This window comes from Acromyrmex echinatior, chromosome 3 (assembly GCF_024713525.1).
Source record: "Acromyrmex echinatior isolate Ae372 chromosome 3, ASM2471352v2, whole genome shotgun sequence".
NCBI lineage: Eukaryota > Metazoa > Arthropoda > Insecta > Hymenoptera > Formicidae > Acromyrmex > Acromyrmex echinatior.
Window position 1 is genome coordinate 18,634,975 of NC_141854.1, and position 24,842 is coordinate 18,659,816.

Sequence of the window (24,842 nt, forward strand, 5' to 3'; positions counted from 1 at the left end):
ATCACAAAATCTTTAGGAGCTTCACATAAAAAGGGAACAGGGAACAGGGAATAAAAATTTCCATTTCCATTCATTTCAACCTATCAGAAATCATATATTGTGAAATACACAGTTTCTGATAGGTTGAAATTCTTATTCTCTGTTCCCTGTTCCTTTTATTGTGCGGAGCCCCTTATTTGCGTATGTGTTTTCATCACTTCACTTTTGAAGTTTGAAGTTTTTGAATGGGTGCGCTCAAGTCGACAAATCGGTTAGGCCTTACAGAGCAAATGAATATTATTGGTTATTACTTACAGATCCAACCAATCATATTCAATTACTCGGCGAAAAGGCCAGCAGCTTTGTCCGCCTTGAATGCGCCTAATGTAACCTAAATGACGGCTTGGAAATTGGAAGGTGAAAGTGTGTAAAAGATAGAAGATGGTAGAAGTAGTAGAAGGTGGTAGATTGCGTCTATGAGCAGTGCGGGTAGAATATGGGTTGTGGGAATGATGGTCGTAGTTAGCGTGACTTGGCATGACTCTAGGACTCTTGCAATACGCGTTTCACGAAGAACGAGTTTTTTCTTGTGAATTCTGAATGTCAAGTGAAGTCCATGTTGAAGTTGAATATATCAACTATGTTCGATTGAGAAAACTAAATCTATCGCATCCATATCTAGGTGAGAGAACACTTGTCTTCTATCACAATCCGATTTTCCTTTGAGTCTGTGGCGAATTAAAATATCTGGAGATCGTTCGCCTCCAAATCTGCAATGAATCTGCGTACCTGTCGCCGATGAAACTTTATATTTACAATGTACGAGGTCTTTGCATCGTCATGGTCATTCCGGCTAGCACTGTGCGCGCGAGATAGCGATAACTGTTGGCAGTAACGGTACAATTTTTTATGCGCCAACAATATTTTTTTCGATAATTAAGTATATATCGAGTCTGTCTACATTTCGAAGGCTACATTCCGAAATGTACTTTCCAAGGAAGATTTCACTTTGTATACTATAGTATATATTATATCTATTACATATTTCAAACAAAATTTTCCTCAAAGAGAACGTTTTGAAATGTACTTTAAATATCATTATATATGTATTGCTTTGATTTTACTCTGTTTTATAAATGAATTACTATGTAATTAGTATATTGAGTTGACATATAAAAATATACATTATTCATAACTTTATTGCTTTAGAATTTCTTTTATGACTATGGATAATTATCAGTTGAATTATTAAGATAAATGTTCTATCATTATGATTAATTTGGCTAATAGAACATTTATCTTAATAATTCAACTGATAATTATCCATAGTCATAAAAGAAATTCTAAAGCAATAAAGTTATGAATAATGTATATTTTTATATGTCAACTCAATATACTATATATATATATATATATGAGATATTGAATGTAGCTCAGTATTAAAGCAATTACTTGTTGAACAAAAGATCTGAACTTAATTTCTAGATATAATATAACATTAAGAATCTTGACAAAGAAAATGTGATAAAAACAAAAAATTTGTTGTTTTTTAAAATGAATGTTCTGAATTGATCTACATTGTATATCAATATTACTACAAATATGCAACAGAAACTTTGTTTGTCCAAATTTCTCATTGGACAAGACAGTTCTGATAATCAAATAGTTTTTAGATTATTCTCAAATATTTAAAGTAGAGATTCATTTATCTTATTATCCAGTATTGATTAGTTCCGATAATAGGAACTAATAGTAGGAACAAACGTTTAGAAAACTGGAACTTACATAAACTTGTTCATATAAAAAAATGGAAAACAAATAAATTAAGTTTATTTTCTATTGTAATTTGTTTTACCATGAATATAATTGTATGAATATATTGTTAAATGTAACATGTAATTGTAAGGCAATAGATTAAAATGTTCTCTGCACCAAAATGTTCATGTATCAATATTGATTTGCAGATAAAAATGTCAGCTGAATATAGTCGAAACGTTTTAAAAATAGTAGTTGCTCAGATCTGTCAGACGATAGGATGGCATTCTATTAATTCTACACCATTGGAGTTTCTAACAGATCTTTTGCAGGAATATCTGTTACGTATCTCAAAGCTCACACATCAATATGCCGAAGTTTGTGAGTAACTGTTATATTAATTTTGATCAATAACAGTTAAATATTCCCCTCAATTGTAATAGAGGAATATTCAATTGTGATTAGTCAATTCTATGGAGACTATTATATGTATTATCAAAATTTGTCCTTTTTCTATGTATTTTATATATTTTGTATGGAATAAGAGTTTAGATTTGAATATATTTTGGATATTATTATTTAAAATCTACGTTTTTAATATTTCTTGTAAATATCGACAACTAAATGACTTGTATAATTATTATAAAAGTAAATTGTAATACTTGTTGAGTAATTTAAGCACCATCAAATCTTAAATTTATATTTTTATGTTTTTATAGTGGGAAGAACAGAACCGAATCTTGATGATTTAGGATTAACATTTCAATATATGAATATTGATATACAAGAATTAGCTGAATATGTGAAAAATGTAGATTCTGTTCAATGTCCTATACAAGTACCACAATATCCAATTCGACGTGAAAATCATTTAAATTTTTTAAAGCCGGGTAGTCGTGAAGTTGTCACGAGATCAGTGCACATACATGAACATTTACCAGCTATGTATCCAGATACTGAAGGTAATAAATTATATTGTGTTTATTCAACAATTTTAGCAATAAATTATGCTAATTTATATTAATTTACATTTTATTATAATTTATAATAATTGTAGAGGAGTACATACCTGACAAGAATGAAAGTTTAATGAATGGTACAGCAGATCTGACATCTAGCAGTGGAACATCATCAGGCAATTCAAATAATGCGTCACCTCATAGGATGTCGCCACAGGTGGTTTTCAAACGGCCAGGCGATCCGGTGTCTTTTGAAAGTCCCATGGTAAAGCGTGCGAAAATTTTAGAGGAAGGTAGACCATTACGTGAGATAAGCAGTGTTATGATGACCACTTCTGGTTTTTTATCACCCGCGCGAGAAGGAAAGCTACCCGAAGCGAGAACACCGCATCAAGTTCGATCAGATTCACCGCAACCAAGCTCTTATCCGATGGTACCGCCCGAATTGAAGATTGATAAGAAACCGAAGAAAGTTGTGAAGAAAGCTCCCGAGAATCGTAAGCTTGACAAAGAGAACAAGAAGAAGAAAGGCGCGAAGGAACTGTTCAAGCCGGACAAGATTGATGAGAGCAAAGTGAAGAAATTAGTCGGCATGAAAGAGTTGGCCAAATTAAAGCCGTTAAAGCCAGGCGGTGGCAAGGGACAGTCTACCACGTTACAAGAACTTACAGGTGGTAGCAGGCCACCTACGCCGAAGATCGCGTCACCGAAATCAGCTACCAGTAGTCCGAAGGCGTCGAAAATAACGCAACCGAAAATCAAGACCGAAAAGGTACCAGAGCTAATAGACGTCTCTCCCGCTGTCGAAAAGAAGGAGGAAACTGTTGACAAGTTGCCATCGGAGCCGGATAAACAGAAACTAAATATCTTCAAGAAGATATCGAAACCACGTGAAGAAAAAGACAAAGAGATAACGGAGCCGAACAAATACAAAGATATTCTGGATTCGCGTGAGAATTCGCCAGAGTTGATCATAGATGTCGAAAATGCGGACAAGCACGTACACCGAAACGACGCGGAGCCGAAAGGAGGACGCGAAGAGAAGAAAACACCTCATACACCGGATGTGCACATACAATCGGACAGTGATTTGGCAGATGTGCAGAGTTTATCATCGGATGTTTACATATTTGATGATGCTGATATTTCACCGCCGGGTACGCCCAGTACGCCAAAAACTCCCGAATTGAATGTACCCACGGTACCGGAACAGAAGCGGAAAAAGAAAGAGAAGAGTAGTAAAAAGAAAGAACCTAAATTGAAGAATCCGAAACAATGTATCAGTCCAAAAAAGGTAAGATTTTAGAACATTACTTAGAAATATATATATGTAAAAATTTTTACATATATATGTAAAAAAGTTGCGTATACAAATTTTATAATTTTTTTTATCGATCGTAAAATCAATTTTATTTTCCAGCAATAATTTGATTAAATGCTACATTCTTTTAATATGTTTCCAATTTTCAGTATTAATATATCTTGCTGGTGTTTTTCAGATAAAACTCTCGAATGATGCAACAGAATTGGATATACCGGATCGGCCCAAGACACCGCAGGCACCCGAACCAATACAGCCTATTCTTCCGATCACACTTCCGTTCCCCTTTTTCCCACCATTTCCTTCGGCACCTGGTTTAATTCCTCCGATGTTTCCGCGATTTTCAATGCCACTCGGACGAGGTGGACCGGGTCCTCATCCCGCCATGCCCAATTTACCATTACCGCCGCGTTTTTCCAATCCATCCATAAAGCCCGAAGATTTTCCATTGTCCAAAATTAAACCTATAGAACGTGAGAAGCCACTGATTCCTCCGCCGGCCGAGTTAACGCCTCCGTCGATTCTAGTCGAAAATGAGAAGGCGGATAAAGAGAAGGTGGATAGTAAGCTTACGAAAATGTTTAAGCCAAACAAAGAATTGCCTTTCATGAAAGTACCTGAGAGGGTACTGCCTGTAGGCGTTGCACCGCCTATAGTGTCTGCACCTCTCGCACCAATTACGCTTGCTACACCAACAGTACCTGTCGCGCAAATGCCACCATTGAAAAATCTTAAAGCTGAGAAAACAGAGAAGAATGATATGGTAAATTCGGTAGGAGACCATATCTTGTTAGATATCTCAATCATATTAAAAAATATTTTTTAAATATTCCGATAAAGATAACTCCTACGCACGATATTATGTTTTTATTTATCATTGATGTCATAATTACTACGCTCTATCTTACTGAATCTAATAACTTTTATATGCATGTAAAAGCTATCAGATTAATTGATTAAGATAGAACATGTTAATTATATTTTTATATATATAACAATTTATAACATTTTCAGAAGTCTAAAGAGCATAAGAAAGAAAAGAAAGATAAGTTAAAGAAGAAAAAGGATAAAAAAGAGAAACATAAAGATAAAGGCGAAAAAGTTAAAGAGAAGAAGGAAAAGACTGAGAAGCGCGAGAAATTGGAAAAACTCAAAGAAAAGAAAGAGAAAAAGGAAAAGAAAAAGGAGAAAGATCCAAATAAGAAAAATATGGTATTTGTATTATCTTTCTAATATATGAAAGTAAATAACAACAATTAAATTATTATATATGTTTTATTACAGAAGGAAGAAAAGAATCCAGAAGCTGTTCCAAAAATTACGTTAAAATTAGGTACAGCTTCTCCTAGACCGGCAACTCCAGATAATGCCCCTATGAAAAAAATGTAAGCTATAAATAAATTCTTATTAATAAATATATGTATTCGCCATTTAATGTAATCGTAATATAAATTTGTTTAGCTTTTTAATACGTGTAATCGATTTATCGAAGAAAGATTTTTATTATATTATGTAACTGCATTATGTTATGACATACAGATAATCATAATTGTATTATTTTTTCCAGCACTATTAAAGCACTTGTGAAAAAGCCCGATGAAGAAATTAAGCGGGAACCTAGTCCAGAATTGGCGAAAATATCGGCATTGATAACACGACCACCGAAGCAAAAGTCAGCAAGTAAGAAAACAGAGGAGGGAATATTAGATGGAAGCCTTGCTCTTCCTACAGACTGTTTCTCTCTTACTAGCGCGCCACTTGCATCAGTTCCTCGAGCAAAGAAATCTAACTTCCAAAATCTATCTCAGAGTGAGCCAATACCTTCACCTCAGTTTGACAATCCTTCTAAACTCCCGAATCCTCTAGTGCCGCCACAACAACCACCATATTATTTTGTAAGTACATTTCTTATAATATTTACATATTAAAGATCACTGAAATTTACATCATAATTCAAAATCTTAAAATGGAAATATTTTGTACGGAATCTTTATAAAATTTTACAAAGTAAGTAAATTGAATTTATGATTAAAATATTTACATAGAAAATAACATATAAAGCTTACACAATTTTTAATATTAGGTGTAGTAAAAAGAAATCCATTATTTTTCCAATAGATAGCTTTAGTAATCTGTATCACGCGTAGACGAGATACAGATTACTAAAGCCATCTATTGGAAAAATAATGGATTTCTTTTTACTACACCTAATATATTCTTTCAAAGCGCAGAAATTTATTAGCACTCCTGTTCGACTGTTTTTAAATTATACAGAGAAGAAAAGCTATTTAATTTCTGTATAAAAACATTGCTGGAAGTATAAAAAAATTCTTTTATAAATGAAAAATTAATAAAATTAATAGATAATGAAACATATAAAATTTTGAAAGTAAATTAAATTGGATTTAATTAATTTTTATAAGGAAAATTTTATAAATACTTATCCTGTACAAATTTGAGAATAATTTGTCTTAAGTTATTGCAAACATTTTATTGACATTTTAATCTTATATAATGAGATGAACCCAACCCATCGATATTATTTTCAATACGAACCTATCCAAAAATTCCAATTTCCTGTTCATGCTATCTATGCATTTACATCTTGTGGTGACGGTATCATATTACCCTTTTCCCCTTAAATCACGCTCTCTTTTTTGATATATTGTTATGTTGTCCAAATAATGAATGTAGTACACATTCTCTCTTATAGCTATATTTAGACTTACTGTGTATTTTATGTTGCAATTATTACTTACTTTCTTTAAGTTTAATGCTCATTTCTTATATTGAATCTTAAATATTTCTTTATTCTTAATTTTCACAAATTGAATCTAAACGCTTGTTTTGCCATTCTATTTTTACTATTTTTACTATTCTGCCTCGCAAAACTTATTTTGTACAGAAAGCTTTTCAGAAAAGATATTTTTATAAATATATTAAATTTGAATAATTTCAAGTTACAAAATAGATGTTACAAACAGGGGCGGACTGGAATAAAAAATATTATTAATTAAATGGTAATAAGGGCCTATTTCAAATAATAAGTTTTAGATGTGTCATATGATCAAATGAATAAATAAATAACAATTTATTTGTTCATTTATACGTTCATTTATACGTTTGTGTATATTTTATATTTATTTATTTGTTTTACTTAAATAATAATAAATAGCAATTTACTTAAAGAAGTACTCAAACATAATAGCACTTCATAAAATTAAATAGTATCGACAAAATTAACCAGAGCATCAAAAAAGTTTAGCAGAATCACCCATATATGATTGGCTCTAAGAAAAGCGTTGTCAATTTTTTTCTTGTTGGCTTATCACACTTTTTCTTGTGCTCTTGGAGGCTTATCACAACAGGCTCATCGGGCATTTGTCGGATTGATTGGTAGACTAGTCCACCTCTGTTACAAAGTACTATTTACACTTACATATAATATGGAAAAAAATCTTAGAAATAATATTCTCTAGAGAGAATATATTGATTAATAAATTTGATAATTTTTTTTATTTGACATATATATTTTAAATATACAATCTTTTCTGAGTAGCTGCATCTTGAGTTTGCCATTTATAGAATTGCTGCATTTATGCAAATATAGACATAATTATTTATAAACAATAAATAATATTAACTTAGAACATTTATTTAATCATTTTAAGAGTAATAAAACATTTATCGTCAATATTTTATCATCCATATATTCTACATAGATCAACTATTACGATTCATATATACATATATGTATGTGTATGTATGTATATATCTATATATATGTATATATATATATATACATATATATACATATACATATACATACATATATGTGATATACTTGTCTCTTCTTATCATTACAAATTTAAGCGATTATAATGTAATTATACAAATAATATTCTGACAGATTTAATGAACAAATATCCATTGACAATATAAATGCAAATTTTATGGAGGCATTATTGTAAATATATGTACCACGATTGATATCGATTATTAATTGAAATAACTTTAAAACGCAGGATATCCTTAATATTAATATATATTCAACTAAATTGTTACCGTAAATTCTACCACTTTTTTCATTTATTAGTATACACTGTAAAAGTTCGAGTAGTACCAGTGTGTGTTACTAATATACAATTCATTTTTAACAATTTATTTTTCCATATATGCTAAAAGAAGTAATTTCTTTTATAGTATATCTTTCTTTTATTAATTAATAATATGCCCATGCTTCTCATTAATTTCTCTTCTCTAGCAAATGCAGTCATATTAGCGCAAACATATATTCTTCACGTACAAATAGTTACAAGATGCAATTAAGACTTGTATGTCACTACTGAATTTGCCGCTTGACTATTAACTAAGTAGCATTAGAGAGCATGTATCTTATCAGTTACTGACATCTTACATCTTATTTTTAAATCTTATTAAGAATTTACTTAACTTAAGGTATAATGATGATTTTTTTTCTTTTATTTCTCTTCATTTAATTAGTGAATATATGCATTTATAGTTTGCGATCATTGATACATAATTTATTAGTAATATACTAACAGACAATAAAGAAAATATTAAGAAAGTTATGTAGTAAAAAATGTAAAAAAGCAAACCATTGCATGAGATTTGCACGTTGCATAAAAACATTTAGCATGAGAGACCCGTTAGGAATATAACCGACGGTTTTAACGGTACAGAGGTGAAAGCAGATCCAGTTCCTAAAAAGGATGATGCTAAAGAAGACAAAGAAAATGGCAGGAACGTGTTGCCTACAACACCAACCACTACCGTGGTGAGTACGCTTTACACCTCATTTAAAGAACATTGCAAGAAATTTTCTGTGCGCCGATGCTATGGATAATTAGTTTTCATACTTCATAATACGTTAGTTGCAACATGATACGTATAATGCAAAAATATAAATGCAGAAATAATGCGCACGCTAGCTACCTTATATATAGGAGTGATTTAGATAAAAAGCTAGGATATGGTTTAAAGGATGCGTATCGAATATTTAAAAAAGAAGAGACAAGTTCATCTCCGACTCATATTATCATAAATCATTATTTCATTGAGATACATAAGTCCCACATATTATTTAAGAGGGAATTTTATAAGAAAGTATTATAAGCTACTAGTATCTTTGTTTTGTTATTTCTTAAAATATTTCTTCATGATAAGAGGGAATGTCCATGGACAGCATGACAAAATATCTTAACTTGAAGTCCACTGACTAATTCTCATAGAGTCAGTACATTATCAAGAAACATGTTCCACATTAAAATAAATATTTGAGGAATCCAAACGTTGGCAAATGTTTGAATGATTTTCCAAAACTCCAAAGTGAATTTCGTAAGAGATGGGTTGGGTTTAAATAAAAATTCTCGTTGAATTCCGTTTATTCTGAGATGAGTGTTCCAGGATCGAGGAGGTCGGCAAGTGTGGATATGTCCTGCATGCGGCAACCAGGATGATGGCTCGCCAATGATCGGCTGCGATGATTGTGACGCTTGGTATCATTGGTAAATAACTTGTTATAATTTATATCGCATAACGTTGAAATTAATAAAAATAGCAAAAATCTTACTATCTTTTTAATATTTCAGGGTGTGTGTTGGTATGCAAGTCCCACCGGCTGAAGATGAGGATTGGTATTGCCGCTTTTGTATAGCGAAAAAACAAGAATTACTTCACGATAAGAAGAAGAAAAAACGAAAAAAGAAAGTGAAAGTAACGGCCTAGTATAAGTCAACCGGGTCTAACTGCATAAGACCCGGTGTAATTATACCAAGCATTACCAAAGTCAAAGCGAAAGATAACAAAGACGGAGTGAAGAGTATAAAAACGAAAAAGGTGTCCAAGAGTGATGTTAAGATGCAAATCAAGCCGCTAAAAACAAAATCGATAGCAGCTAAAGGGAAAACTACAAAAAATGTAGTAAAAATGAAGACTGTAAAAAAGAAGTAGAAGATTGTTATGTCGTGCAATGTAGTTTAGAATTATATAGCAGGAATTGTATTTTGTAAACTACGGGACAAATGTAAATGATTTTGTTCTATGCCAGCATGCAAACATTCTACGTTTGTTGGTTGTTCTGTAATGTAGTAACGATGTTTATCGGTGTTTTAATTATTACAAGAAAAATATAAGAAATTATATGTCAGTAATATTTAAGATACCAATAAATGTCGTTAATGGAATATCTCTGTGCTGGTTCTGAGCAGATCTTTTTTTCGGTTTTCTACTTTATATACATCTACTATGTACTGTATCATAAACGCTGTGTAGTTTATTACACAATGTGACAAATTTGTAGTATATTTTCTTAGCTCAAGTAAAATTATATATTTTTCGCCTTATGTTATATTGGCAAATTAAATATGCAGGACACTTCGAAAAATGCAAAGTAATGTCCATTTTTAATGCGTATATGAATCAGTTATGTATAATAAGTTATGTGTATAAATTCTTATTAGTGATATAATTATATTTCATTTGTGTATATATATATATATATATATATATATATATATATATATATAATATATGATCAATGGATATGTACAAGGTATATACATCAATTTGCAAGTAAAATTAATAAACTATTTTGATAGCGATTTTATTGTGTTATATTAGCAGTTATTCCATTTATGCATTAATTTATGCATTAATAATTTGTAGTATTATAATTGTGTTGCATGTACAAGATGTGAAATATTATTTAACTCTGAGATATGTTTGTAATATAAATTGTGTGTCTGCGAGGATGATTTAAAATAAACAAAATTATTTGTTAGTTCAATAACAGCAATAAGGCCAAACGCCAACTCATAAGAATTGTGTCAATCATACGTTAATCAAAATGTTGCAATCTATATAATTTTGTTTATAAACAATATTTAAATAATGCCAGGTTTGTGGATTATCGCCATGTCATGATCCATTGCTAATACCATGGTTAATATTGTTCGAGTTGTATCGGATCATATCTATTAATTATACGAAGGTATTAAATTATAATAGACATTTATCATGTCAACATTTATAATTGTAACAGTTTGTGAGATTTGTCATACTTATGCATATTATATGCATGTTTAATGCATATAATAAATTTTTGTTCATTTTTTTATAACATTTCTATAAATATTAAAACGAAATTTTACCGATTATACATCAATTAACATCATGAAATGTATGTATGTATACATATGTGTGTGTGTGTGTGTGTGTGTGTGAGTTGTGTGTGTATATATTAATAAATAAGATATTTGTTTAGAGAACAAAGCGAAATTGTATCAATTGCGATATTTATTATTGTAATTCGTTTCTTTTGTACTTGAAGTATGGTATATAATAAATACAAATACGTCAAAATTTTACAATTACAAATTCGTTATTTACATATATTGAAAGATATTTGTTTATTACACAATAGAATGTTTTACATAATGTCGCCAAAAAATACAAAAAAATAACGTATGCCAAATTCTAGATTAGAAGTATTTTATACAAATATATTATTCTCAATATTTTATATAAGAAACTTATATTCCTACATACAACATTAAGATCATATGAATTTTTGTAACTAAGATTTCCTTTTTTTTTTAAGACAATTCAACATGTTCAACAAGACAAAAGTTCGATATGTCTTATTAAATAGGATGATATTTTTATTATATGTTACATTTGATAGTGTTTTTACACATGATCAATATTTGTACTTATATTTTCTGATTATAATAACTTAATAATATAAACACAAATGAGTAAAGAAGACCATGTTTGATCAAGGAGAGTGTCTAATAATATTTTTGTATGAATTTTCAATTCAAGCAAAATTGCGTTTTTTACCGATTATTTGTTAATTTTGAACAAGTTTGAAACATAGTTCTAAACTATGAAGCCGGAATATGTAATATCACAAGTTGAACATTGACAAACAATGTAATATTACTGTTGTGCATGAGTATCTTCAAAAATATTGTAAAGAATTTATTGTGAAAAATATCTCGGCCGAAATTCGAGAACTTGGATTTCCTAAAGTTCACGAGTCTTACCAATTCAATCACACTGAGGTTTCATTTAAATATTAGACACCAAGATCTTAATCTATTTTCACTTAATATGTTAATATTTGTTCGTGGTCACCTCCTGAGAATTTTGTTGGTCACACAGGGAGCAAAATAATCCCAACATTTTCATTGATTGCCATATTTACGGCTTTTGTTTCTTAAAATCACAAAAATTACTGAACATACTTTAAACATTGTAGAATATGAAAATGCAGTGACTTTTTAAAGTTTTTAATTTTAACATATTTAAAAAAATCGCTAAGATCGCTGACGTCCAAGGAACAATATGCGGCCGAAGATGTAAAAAGAGTATCTTGAACTTAGGATAAATGTTTAAATTCGTTTTAAAAAAAGATCTTAAAAATATAAAACTTTTTTGGGATCCCCTGGACTCCCAGTGACTATAAAGGATTAATAATATAAACTTTCAATTCCGATTTCATTTCCGATTAGATGTATAAAGAATATACATCTAATTGGAATTTAATATAAAATAATATTTTCTATTAAACATTTTTATCATGTTCTTTAATTAACTAATTTTTTAATTGTATTTTTTTTTATATAAATATTTCATTTATATAATATTTATAAATATAATTACACATTTTAACACATGTCAGTTCTACATCTTGCAGGTGGAGCATTGAGTCCACCAGTATCACCAGACTCAAGTTGTTTCAGGAGTCGAAATAATGCGGCTGCTTCTCTAATGCGACTAAATTCCACACAGAATGCTTGAATCTCGATAAATAGTTCTTGCACGTTTATGATCTTATTTCTTATCAGGGATTGCAGAAACACACAAACAAGTCGTACCAATCGATTTTGCATGTAACGATCTTTGATAGTCTCGCAAGTGGATATACAGTTGCTGATATATAAATGTACAAATTCCGTCGGTAGATCAACAGTGGTAGTTAATCTATTCACGACCTCCATGGAATGAAGGGACATTTCCATGTTCACCAGCACGCTAAAGTATTCCGTGATCTGGCTGGACTGCATTAGTTTTAATAAAACTTCGATGGCTATCAGAGGATTGTTCTCAACCAGATCTGGTAATTTAGGTGGTGTCAGTCCAATGTGATAAACGAGCTTCGGATCCTTTTCCAATTCACTGATCAAGTTTTGTTGCTGCATCAAAGTTAAAACATTTTTGAAGGCTTTGCCCATGAGTTTACGTGCCTCAAAGCTGACACAGTTTGACACACACATGCTAGGATCATATTCGACTGTAAATTGAGTCGGTTCGGTGATATGGAACCAAGCAATCTCATTGATAGAATGATAAATCGGTGGTACAAGTCTCAGAAATTCTGGACGATAACTCTGCCTACATAAGGGTGGATCACCAGTAGCGAGGTTTTCTATTATATTTCTAACGGTAGCCGCGTCATATTCTGTTCCTTTGGAGTGATCCATGTCAGGTAGTATTATAGGATTTCCACATTTGCTAACGGCTGGCAATTCGGACTGATGTTCCGCCAATTGCAGTTGCAAATTGGTCAGATCAATAGATGGTACTGTGGAGAATGAGAATTCATCCACAATCTGACGTGGTGTCTTCTTGATAACATCCTTCTGATTATATCCCATCAAATTGACAAGTAGATTCTTCTCACAATTCGATAGGAACGGTATGTGACCAGTGTGGTTGGATAGTTTCGAGCTTCCATTGTTAACGTCTTCCTGAGACTTTAGCATTTGTACAAATACAGAAGCGAAAGGCGTAGAAGCTAATGGTTCTCCTCGATACAAGTCGAACAGCAACGTCAATGCTACAACACGTTGAGTGTGCTTAGGCAGCAGATCAACCTGCTGCAACTGCAGCAGCAATACTGTTCCAACGTTAAAGCGCTCTTCCTTAGGGAAGCTCTGATGCAGTTGATTGCAAAGGTTCTCCAAGGTGGTGTCCAAGTTTTCCTCATTGAGGAGATCCAATAGTTTCACGATGTCTTTCGAAGAAAGTGCCATTCTTGCTACGTGGTGAACGAAATATTTGTTATCGTATGCCTTTTCTTCGACGAGAGACTTCACATTCACTCTGTCATTGTAACATTATGTAAACAAAGTGAAAACTAAAAAGTTTCTCTCTTTGTCTCTCTTACATGGAAATATACATATTTACGGACAGAGAATTAACGGATATTTTTAACCCTTCTATTTTGAAACAAAGTTCTAGAAATAGTTTCGAACAATCCATCGGAACCTGGAACTGTTTTACAGCTGACCGTTTGTAAACGTACAAAACAAAGTTTTTCACATGGTGGAAGAGATAATCTGGGTCTATATTCTGTAAAGGACTCTGCATAATAAAAGGAATAAGGAACAGAGAATAAGAATTTCAACTTATCAGAAATCACATATTGTGGAATACACAGTTTCTGATAGGTTGAAATTCTTCTCTGTTCTCTGTTCCTTTTATTGTGCGGGCTCCTAACTATTTTACACGCTTACCGACAGTTGTCAGTGTTGTTGCGCAGCTTTTTCACCATATAAAATATCTGCTAGAGTCCTCTATAAGGAGTCAAGTCATAAGGGATATCGATCTCTAATTGGTCAGATTTCAAGTCCCTTTAAACGCCGCCATTTGCAGATACTTTTGATGGAGTAGTGAATCTGTGAATTGATGTGAGCAACTGTTTCATGTGTAGAAGGCGCAAACGCGAAATCAGTCTATCAATTATCAATCATGATAGAATTGTGTTGTTTCCGGCCACCCGGCAATGGCGTCCTTCCGGTTTTATGTCTTAACTCTAGAGGAAGAGTCTGACAAAAATTATCGTAACACTTACTAAGGCTAATTCTGTAATGTGCTTTTTGTTTTCTATTTCTTGCTGTTTGTCTCTTGTCTTATTGATTAAAAAAGGCAAGAGACAAACAGCAAGAAAGAGCAATGTAAAATTAACCTTAGGATCTGAGCACAAGAATTGTCGTAACATTTACTTAGACTTAAATTGTAGATGTAAGTAATGCACAAGCTTTCATGTACGACTTATTGCCGTGTCTCCAAGAGATGGAAATAAATCGTACGTCATACACCAAAGCTTGTGCGTTACTTACGTCTCAATTCAAGTCTCTAAGTAAGTGTTCCGATAATTCTTATGCTCAGACCCGAATTCTAATATCTGCGCAACGACACCGACAACTGTCAGTAGGCGTGTAAAGACAATGGCCTAGTTTCCACCGAGGGTTTAATCCGTATCAGAATGTAAAAATCAACCAACTACAGTCGAACATTCCCCTGTCGTTCGACTATAACAGGGGAATGAGTTTTGATAAACTCAAGAGAACCATTAAGGTTTGTAAACAACCTCAGTGTCACCGAGTACCATTTTACCCTTATTATACATAATTAATAAAAATTATATACTTTAAATAACGGTTACAAAAAATATTGACATACGAAAGTGTGATAAATCAACTTTACATTCTATTTGACACATTAATTTTATTTTTTCATGAAATGTCTATGTAGCATATTTTTTTTAAATAAAATGAATAATAAAAAACATTTGTACTTCTTAATCTTTTTAAAAATTATTCTGTAGAACTTTCTTCCATTACTATGGAACCGCATACGTTTCAAAAAATATTGTAAAATCATCTCTTATTTGAGAAGTACTTTTTGTTGGTCTGTTTCTACCAAACGTTCCTGCATCTTCCATACTTGTAACATATAATTTCTATTCAAGTACATTTAATGTTATATATTTTCTTTCCGCATGTGGCTGCTCCAGTTCCTTTGATATTATGAAATTATGTAGACATGTTGCCGCTTTGATTATTCTAATGACAGTAAATATGCTAGCAATTACTGGTTTGCGAAATATTCGCATTCTTGCACAGTAACCTAAATACATTTTCCATGATTTTGTAAGCTCGACTTGAACAATAGTTAAATATATTTTTGCGTCTATTGAACTTGCCACTTTTAGAATGGCCTCATCATGTATCGCGTTAATGGAAACGCTTCATCATCAACTAAAACAAATGATAAATTCTGACTATCATGTTTCATAGGTCTATCAATTTATATTGTCGTATTTATTCATATAAATTATTACAAATTATATGAATTATAAATTATTTGTATTTATATTTTATTTATGTGTTGTCTATATATATATATTGGGTCATCTAAAAAGTATCCGTGGTTTTTTGTCACTAGATGTGTGTGATGATCATATATCTAGTGACAAAGTACCGCGGATACTTTTTAGATGACCCTATATATATATATATATATATATATATATATAAATTATATTATAAATTATAAATTATTTATATTTATATATTATTTATTATAAATTATATAAGTTGAATTATTTTTATTATCAAATTCATTATATTATAAATACGTAAAATAATATTAACATAACGCTAACTTCAAATTACCGCGGCAACATGGCGGCTCTGGATATCGCTCTTCTTAAGCTGGTTTTATATTAGTTGCAAGCTGATCGCAAGTTTGTTGCGACAGCCAATCTGAAGCTTGCATTTTGAAATCGACGCTTCAGATTGGCTATCGTAATAAACTTGCAACAATCTTTTGGTAAATTTTACTTGTTAGATAAATCTGACAATCTCCGTACATGTGATTGGCTAATCTTGCTACTTACCCAACAGGTAAAATTTAAAAAGTGGGACAACCGGGCCTTAGCAACAAAACTCATCAATCCCTGTTTTTTTTTTGCTATCATGAAAATGGAATGCGCGATGAAAAGTAGTAATTACAGACATTACGATTGACTTTCGTTACAATTCTTTTTGCTCCAAATCATAATGTCCTTTACTGTCAAGTATAGTGAGTGGTATAGTTGCACTGTTAAATATATACAGGAATACTGAATGGCAAAAGAAATGTTTAGAAATTATGAAAAAGCAAGAAGAGGTTAGGAAGAAACGATTATTTAGTGCAGCATTTGTTGCAATTATGTCTGTAGATAGAAAAACATACAAAAAAAGATTTTAGAGAATCCTTGTTTGTGCAGAACGGAAATTGTATGATTAAAATAAATTCATTTTGATAAAATAAATTCAAATTGTAGTGATTATCGCCTATTGTCGCTACAACTTTAATCAAATCGAACTACAGAAGCGACTGACAGCGACAACTTCGACTTTCAAGTGACTGATGGAGTCACGTGATTTTCCGTTCGTCAAAAGTTGCGACTAATCGCCGCCATGAAAAAGTACCTTTATACATCCACCATGGCAGCACCCCGGTGTAGTTGATCGTGTCAATTGGTGTCAATTACGGTCACGCTTTAGATTTCATGATGAAGAAAGTACATTTCGCGTCGTCCTTGGAATGGGAAGGAACAGGTGACATGATTGACGAACGTTTATATAATTCTACCGCGCAACAAACGAACGATTATGCGCATCTGCAACTGATCAATCTTCCCGATGTTTGCTTGGAAGCGATTTTGTCTAACCTCTCCTACGATGAAATTTCTAAATATAGGATCGTAAGTTCGCCCTTTAATATCCACGAGGATTTTTTTCACTTCCTCGTATACTTCGCGAAGCATAGATTCCACAATGTGTTTTTTAGGTTTGCAGACAATTCGATCGAATCTGTAAGAAACTGCTCAACCGTGGTTTCAATCTCATGGAGAAGTATCATGCACAATGCCTCCGTACTGTCAAAAGCAAGCTGCCAAGAAGGGAGTCTGAGCGACGGAGTCATCCTCTCGCACGTCATTGCGATATCTTGACGGCAATAGAAACGAGAATCTCTATGCTATCAATGACTTTTATCAAATATGTTGATCTGAACGTTTGTTGCTTTATACCAGGAAAGGTAAAGGGCTATGTATAATCAAAGAAATAAGGAACAGAGAACAGAAAAAAAAGCTTCAACTTATTAGAAACTTATTAGAAATTATTTGTTATATTCCATAGTACAAAGCTTCTGATAAATTAAAATTCTTGTTCTCTATTCTCTCTATTTCTTTAACTATAGGTAGCTAATAGATTTTTGCCTCATAAAAAATTGGTTTCTATATCATTGCTTGATGTATAAATATTTGTTATGTTTAGGTTCCTATTCTCTCTTAACTTAACAATTACATTGTTATTGTTTAGGTTTTACAAATGATAAAAACTATAATAATGATAATAAATCTGTTTTTTTTATTTATGTACTAGATTGTTCTAAAACTTTCTTGCTTTCTCCAAATATCAGACATATATCTATTTCATTTTGAATTCTAAAAAAGTTTATTTACATCGTAATGCTCCAACATGTTCCAATATGCTTCTACTATGAATGTTTTCCAATTGCTTAACACATCTTAACACACAGGAATGCATAAAATGTAACATCGTGCACAATTCAATTGGAATGTATATGTTGTGCGCGATTGAGACTCGTTTTGGATAGAGCTAGATTAAATGTAGCTTTTTCCGCCTATATTAAACAAAAAAATAAAAGTGCCGGTCACTTAACGTCCTTCAATCTCATTTATAGCCGCCGGAATTAGTAGTTATGTATTAGGTGCGCAACTAAGTTCTCGCTGTTATTTTGATGGCATTTTCATCAAAATAACAGCGAGAACTTAGTTGCGCACCTAATAATTGTCACTAGAAAACACAAGCTTACTGTAGTGTTGTGTCGACAATAACGGACAATTAGAATGCAACTTGTGTCGCCGTGTGCACGAAAGTGTCTAGGGATATTGCAATTGGAAAGCATTCTATAATTCCTACTCTCTCTAACAAATGTGTTGGAATATGTAAGATTTTATGGTAAAAACATGCTGAAGCATGTTGGAGCATACAGTGTGAACAAACTTAAAGTGTATACTAGTTCACAGAAAATAAATTTTATGTAAGGACACCAAGAGACAAACTCTTATTAACTTACAAATATAATATTATTAAATAATAAGTATGTTGCATTATGTTTCAGGTAATCGACGAAATTTTCCGTGTTCTTCGATTGATTCGAGAGACAAAGACACCGCCTAGAGCACACGAGATACTTCAGGAACTACGGGATATAAGCAGCATGGCCATGGAACATTTTGATGAGAAGATCCTGCCAGATCTGAAGCACAACATTTGCACATCCATGGTTGGTACTGTAAATTCATATGATTTACCTGGTGGCGTCATGATCTCCCATGGTAGGAACATAAATAACTCCACACTGCCGCATTGCAACAATCATAATATAACCTGCTCCGAGAAGCTTAATCAAACTTTTAAGAAGATTAATGATCGTACGAAAAAGAACAAGATGTTCTTTTTGTCTATGAGAAATGAAATTACTAGAATGAGACTCAGGATACAGAGACAAGAGTATCTGGTGCGACAGCAAACTTTAAAGTTACATAAACAGGCAAAAAAGATACATGATCAAGACACATTGTTAGCCGAGGTGCGAAAGCATCTCGAGGAATGGGAGCAGAAAATGGTAGATTTGACTACCGAAGTGAGTCGTGCACGGGAAGGAACTCAGAATCCCGATTCGTTAGAAAATCGCAAACGGAAAACACATATTATCAACACCGATGCCGAGCCACTTCAGCAGACGAATGAATTGCAAGCCAAGAAACGCAAGCTCATTGTAGAAAGAAAAACGTCAAGCGATGCGAAAGACGTAAAGTTCAAACAATTTATGTCGAATTTACTTTCGAAGTCTACATTAGATGGTTATCTCATCGATTCATCATGCCCGCGCTAATTTGGCCCATTTTACAATGATAGTTCAAGTGTGAAGGTTTTTGCAGAATTATTATACTCTTTATAAAATGCATTTTTTAATTGTTGTGGCGAAATAGATATAATGATTATAACGTACACTCGGTACACTTAAATTTTAACTTGTTAAAAGTAATACTTGTAAGCAAGTTTAAGCGTTAATTTTGTTTATAAAATTGCTTCTTGTCCAGTTATAGGAAACAATATATGAACTAATTTTTTGTTGGGTTATTAGTACTTTACTTCAAATTCCTGTGTATCCGGGATATGTACATATATATATATCGAGTATTCCATGTTAAGTGAGCCACTCTTTTTTGTCAGGAAGAATATTTTTTATTTTGACGTAATAGGATGATTCTTGACATGGAATGTTTAATATATAGATATTTTGTTAATATATACGTATATATGTATATATATGTATTAACAAAACATTAAAAAAATGTCTTTTTTTCAGATAAATGCCAATGTAAAATTGATTAAAAATATAATTTTGTTGTGCATTTATTAAGAAATTGAAAAAGAATAAGGACAATAAACTATGTTGTAATAACATTAATGCACATTTTATTAAAATATTTTAATAAAATATTTTAATAAAATGTACTTTAATTTTATTAAAATAATATTTTAATAAAATGCATATCAATATATGATTTCATTAAAATACTATTTTAATACAATGTCAAAATATTGTTTTAATAACATTTTAATAACTTTAATCATTGATCTTAATTGTAGTGTTACAACTTCTTTAATATGTGTATAATTGATTTCATTATACTTATATATATATATATATATATATATATATATATATATATATATGTATATATAAGTATAATGAATATACAGAGTGTCTCTTAAGATGGGTCGGGGCCACATTGGGGGCGGATCAAAGGGAACAAAAAATTCTTATACCATTTTGAGATACTCACTGTAGTTTTCGAATTAGAAAAGAAAATATCTAAGCCAATATGCGATTAAGTCGCGCCGCGCGAATTTATAGGACGGCCCACATTCGAGCGGCGACGAAGCGTTCTTTCCCCCTCCTTGCGCACCGCCGTCGTCGCCACTCGACTTTTAATTCAAAAACTACAGCGAGTATCTCAAAATGGCATAAGAATTTTTTGTTCTCTTTGATCCATTCTCCACCCCCAATGTGGCCCCGACCCATCTTAAGAGACATCCTGTATATATATAAATATATATATATATATATGTAAAGTTATATATAATCATTGACGTATATAAAAGACTGTATTCATATTAAACATTGATCAGAATATGATTTGGCTTGACATTTTATCACCAATTACATAATTCACTATTTTATAGAGACATCTAAAATGAAGGACATATTTTTCGGAATGTAATGTACCTAAACTAAAACAATTTAGTTATTATTAATTTACTGATATAACAACACATATCACACAATCAATCAATATTGATAAATTTAATATAGAATTTAGACATGCAATTATAATGTTACATAATTGATCGAACTACAATGTTAATATATTTTTTATGTTTATTTGTATAACATAGACATCCGATTATATTTGGAAATTTAATACACAAATTCTACATTTTCAGTAACATTATTATAATAATTAACTTTTATTATAAAAAAAAAAATACAAAATAGCCTTCAGATAAAAAAGCAGCTTTTAATATTATTAAGTTTCCATTAAATCGCTTTGGGAATTTATTTCTGAATCTGCTCGCTTTTTATCTTTCGTATCTGTTTTAGGAAATTGGAAGTTCTATTTCTTCTGCCTCGATATCTTGTTTCTAGAAAAAATAATGGATATTTTTATATAAAAGATAACACGGTACAGACGAATTAATCATTAATCTTTATCATTTCTTCAGTAATGCAGATGGTTTGTACATTTTCATTTTGTACAGGAATTTCTTGATTCAGAACTTGCAATGGTTCAATGGGCGGTAATTCTAAAATTTTCTCGTAAAGTGATATGTATGCATTCCTCGTATAACTTTGCTGCTGATCGCGAATTTTTTTTCTCATATTATGCTTTTCCACCTCCGGTAAAACAAAATTGTAAATCATATCCGCTACCAATTCTTCATCTGCTAACTTATTAGCGCTGTGAAAATATTATTATGTTTTACATATTCTTTTGATAAAATTATTTGTTTACATTTATTAGTTATCAATGCTCAATCATACTTACTTTTCTGCGGCATGTTTCGTTACAGCGTCCATTTTATCGCAAATTTCTAAAATATGTTCTTTAGCCGCCTTATCGGATATCCAATCGATTTCTTCTCTCACAATATCTTCCAAGTACGCTTCCACCGAGTCTTGATTTACTTTCATGATTTGTTTGAACATTTCATCAAATTCTCGTCGTCGATTATGTTCTGCTTGTCGCCTGCCAGCTTCGGCGGCTTCTCTCATACATCTTTCTCTTTCGGCAAGCAAGGCAAAGGCGTGAGCTCTACGTTCATCCTCTAATCTCACTAATTCCTGCAGATAATGCAGGAGATAATCGAGTGAACTGTTTCGCGGTAATAGATTACAAAACTTACCTTACTAAGAAAATCTAATGTCCCACAGATTGTCTTCCCCTCTAAGGAATCAAGAATCTCGCATAAATGATTTTCCTGCATTGATTGATGCTCTTGTAATTGTCGCAAATTAATCATATGTGTCTTTTCATCGTAATCTTCGTGTTCGAACACTTGAGTCGATTGTAATTCCTCGATTAGCTCTCTACATCTATCGCGTCCTTTGTACATCTGTAGCATAATAAATATCTTTTTCGTATTATACAACTCTATAGAATCTTATTTTCTGTATCTGTTTTAAAAGTATAATGAATGGTCGGATTTATAATTTACCAGACACTGTATCGCTCTGCCTTTAACAAGCTTCTGAATAAAGGTAGCAGATTCTTCTCGTTGTTTCTGTTTATTGTTCCATATACCCGATCTGCGCGGTGTGGTAGGCAAAACTAATTGTTCGTGATTACGCCTTACTAAGCTTGGACCTTCGTCTATAGATTTGACTTTCATTCGAATAGCTTTCAAATCGGAATGAAGCTGCTTTAGTTTTTCCTCCGTCCATTTGGTTTCTCGTATGCAGATGTCTATTGGTTTAGGTTTATGTTTAATTACTTTTGGTTCTTCGATAGTGGGTAGCCAACTAAGTATTGCATTTTCTTCTTCTTCTTCTAAATAACAATTGCGATGAATTGAATAGCAGCAATTGCGTATTAATTACAATTAAATAAAATTAAATATATACTCACGCTCAATATGATATTCACTTGAGAGTTGCTTCGATAAAATTTCGTGCCGCCTCTGGGGATGTTCATCGAAACGCATTTGCGGTGTATACAGATCAGATTTGGGATTGATATATCGTTCAATTATATCGGGTTTGCGAGATTGATGTTCATTGCGATGTTTCTTATATAATTTTCGCAAATCTCGTTTAAGATTATATCTGATAGCATTAATTTGATTGTCTCGATATTTGGTTAGTTTGCTCTCAAGTCTACTGAAACGACCCTGCACTTTTTTCTCGTATTTTGATTCATGACTTTGTAGAAGATTCCTCATTAGGTCCAGACGTAAATTCATTATGAATTGAATCTCCTAAAATTATAATTAAAGAAGGAAGAAATGTAGGTATTACATTAGGTTGAGAGTTTTATTATACTTATTTATTATATAATTAAAAAAAGAAGATATATATATATATATATATATATACAGATAAATGATTCTTCTTTATGTTTTGAAATACTTACCGATTCTCGAAAAGCCCATTCGTCTATCTCTAAGGCCATTATTATTGAATTTCGCATTTTTATATTGGCCGGTGTATCTATAGGCGGTAGAATGGTTTCCCAAGCTCTTTTTATCCGCATCCTGTTGATAACGTGTACCTCATGGACACCTGCAGGTAATCCATGCTCCCAAGTTAGATGAGCTAATGTCAATACTTCAGGATTATGGCCTAAATGAAAATTAATATATTGTAAAGTTCTCACTTCGGCATTTCCAGCTTTGTTTTTTCCGCTTTCTTGATTGACTTATATGTATTCTATGTGAATCTGATACAGTATGACTGCAATATAATTGTTACCTGGAACAATTTTGCATGGTGGCTCCCAAGGTTCAGTTTGCGCCTCACTTTCTCTATAATCCGTTTGCGTTTCTGCATTTTTGTATGGTTTCGATTTAGAGAATGCAGTGTAACATCGCCTCTGTGTATTTTGTAGAATTCCATACAGAGTCTTGTGCTCCAAACAATGTGGTGAGATATCTGCAGTCTGTACTTTTGATGTTACACAGGGTACCATAGATTTTTGAAAATGCTTATACATGTCTCCGCTAATAGATCCAATCGTCTTATCTTGTACAGCCATTCTATAAAGTCACAGAGTTTAAGTTTTCTTAACTTAATCTCTGATATCTCTGATAGAAAAGTAATATTTTGAATGTATAAGACTTGATTGAATAAGAGAATATTCTTGGAATAAGAACAATAAGCAAAGATTTACCCAAAATTTAAAGAGTAATTGTATAATTTGTATTTTACTAAAAAATTATCCCTGTCTTGAAACTTCTTGTTATCTAGAGTTTCGGAATATTCACATGTTCGCTAGAAAAAATATAAATGTTAGTAAATTTAAGAAGAATTGTATGTCCATATTCAAGTCTTACAAAAGTATACTATTAATAAACACTTACAAATAGATTGGTTTTCCGAACATTTTTACTGCTGCACGCAGTATAAGTATAATCCGCTAATGCATCATTAAAAAATTGTTAATTATGGACTAACTGTTAAACTTATGTGACATATGTATCTTACGACGTTTCATGCTTCTTTCCGCTGTAATTTGCATTGTACTTAATGCAGCTTATTATACGCTACATTTAAACCGTTTGGTTTATTCTATTCTTGCAAGAGCTATAAGAATAAAGTATCTATCACACATAAAAGTAACAATCAAATGATGTAAGAAGCAGTAAGAAGAC

At 31.8% G+C, this 24,842-nt stretch overlaps 4 protein-coding genes and 1 long non-coding RNA gene across 10 annotated transcripts; 3 read left to right on the forward strand and 2 right to left on the reverse strand.

Moving 5' to 3' along the window:
* Nucleotides 1-348: 348 nt before the first annotated feature.
* On the forward strand, nucleotides 349-11,397 carry Taf3 (TBP-associated factor 3). Of its 6 annotated transcripts, none has more exons than XM_011061316.2 (11): nucleotides 349-661; nucleotides 1,944-2,115; nucleotides 2,454-2,696; nucleotides 2,792-3,987; nucleotides 4,193-4,786; nucleotides 5,029-5,226; nucleotides 5,299-5,399; nucleotides 5,582-5,694; nucleotides 8,718-8,812; nucleotides 9,442-9,542; nucleotides 9,627-11,397. In XM_011061316.2, the coding sequence occupies exons 2-11, from the start codon at nucleotides 1,950-1,952 to the stop codon at nucleotides 9,760-9,762; spliced, it is 2,943 nt and encodes a 980-aa protein (XP_011059618.2). In that variant the 5' UTR covers nucleotides 349-661; nucleotides 1,944-1,949; the 3' UTR covers nucleotides 9,763-11,397. The 6 variants fall into 6 exon arrangements, with proteins under 6 accessions (XP_011059618.2, XP_087259922.1, XP_011059598.2 ...); XM_087403796.1 differs by having other exon boundaries at nucleotides 4,193-4,777; nucleotides 5,582-5,823; XM_011061296.2 differs by lacking the exon at nucleotides 8,718-8,812 and having other exon boundaries at nucleotides 5,582-5,909.
* Not11 (CCR4-NOT transcription complex subunit 11) lies at nucleotides 11,398-14,697 on the reverse strand. The gene is made up of 2 exons (XM_011061284.2): nucleotides 14,559-14,697; nucleotides 11,398-14,316 (listed from the first exon to the last, which is right to left on the reverse strand). Exon 2 carries the CDS (start codon nucleotides 14,073-14,075, stop codon nucleotides 12,708-12,710), a length of 1,368 nt encoding a protein of 455 aa, XP_011059586.1. The 5' UTR covers nucleotides 14,076-14,316; nucleotides 14,559-14,697; the 3' UTR covers nucleotides 11,398-12,707.
* Nucleotides 14,698-14,856: 159 nt separating this feature from the next.
* On the forward strand, nucleotides 14,857-17,143 carry LOC147910313 (uncharacterized). Its single transcript, XR_015544348.1, has 2 exons — nucleotides 14,857-15,402; nucleotides 16,734-17,143. It is a non-coding gene; the product is annotated as an uncharacterized LOC147910313 (long non-coding RNA).
* A 78-nt stretch (nucleotides 17,144-17,221) lies between these two features.
* On the forward strand, nucleotides 17,222-20,048 carry pall (F-box protein pallbearer). The gene is made up of 3 exons (XM_011061260.2): nucleotides 17,222-17,578; nucleotides 17,665-17,913; nucleotides 19,024-20,048. Exons 1-3 carry the CDS (start codon nucleotides 17,384-17,386, stop codon nucleotides 19,798-19,800), a joined length of 1,221 nt encoding a protein of 406 aa, XP_011059562.1. The 5' UTR covers nucleotides 17,222-17,383; the 3' UTR covers nucleotides 19,801-20,048.
* Nucleotides 20,049-21,181: 1,133 nt separating this feature from the next.
* LOC105149078 (cilia- and flagella-associated protein 91) lies at nucleotides 21,182-24,783 on the reverse strand. The gene is given in 9 exon segments (XM_087403797.1): nucleotides 21,182-21,617; nucleotides 21,718-21,934; nucleotides 22,022-22,317; nucleotides 22,380-22,589; nucleotides 22,692-23,023; nucleotides 23,102-23,450; nucleotides 23,606-24,227; nucleotides 24,362-24,462; nucleotides 24,552-24,783. Coding segments are annotated over 7 exon segments (2,070 nt in total). The 5' UTR covers nucleotide 24,227; nucleotides 24,362-24,462; nucleotides 24,552-24,783; the 3' UTR covers nucleotides 21,182-21,572.
* Between the last annotated feature and the right edge of the window lie 59 nt (nucleotides 24,784-24,842).

Coding starts and splice junctions, on each gene's coding strand:
- Taf3 (XM_011061296.2), top strand. CDS start 1,950: ATGTCAGCTGAATATAGTCGAAACGTTTTAAAAATAGTAGTTGCTCAG. Junction 3,988..4,192: donor AATGTATCAGTCCAAAAAAG/GTAAGATTTTAG, acceptor GGTGTTTTTCAG/ATAAAACTCTCGAATGATGC. Junction 9,543..9,626: donor TGTGACGCTTGGTATCATTG/GTAAATAACTTG, acceptor TTAATATTTCAG/GGTGTGTGTTGGTATGCAAG.
- Not11 (XM_011061284.2), bottom strand. CDS start 14,075: ATGGCACTTTCTTCGAAAGACATCGTGAAACTATTGGATCTCCTCAAT.
- pall (XM_011061260.2), top strand. CDS start 17,384: ATGATGAAGAAAGTACATTTCGCGTCGTCCTTGGAATGGGAAGGAACA. Junction 17,579..17,664: donor AAATTTCTAAATATAGGATC/GTAAGTTCGCCC, acceptor TGTGTTTTTTAG/GTTTGCAGACAATTCGATCG. Junction 17,914..19,023: donor GTTGCTTTATACCAGGAAAG/GTAAAGGGCTAT, acceptor ATTATGTTTCAG/GTAATCGACGAAATTTTCCG.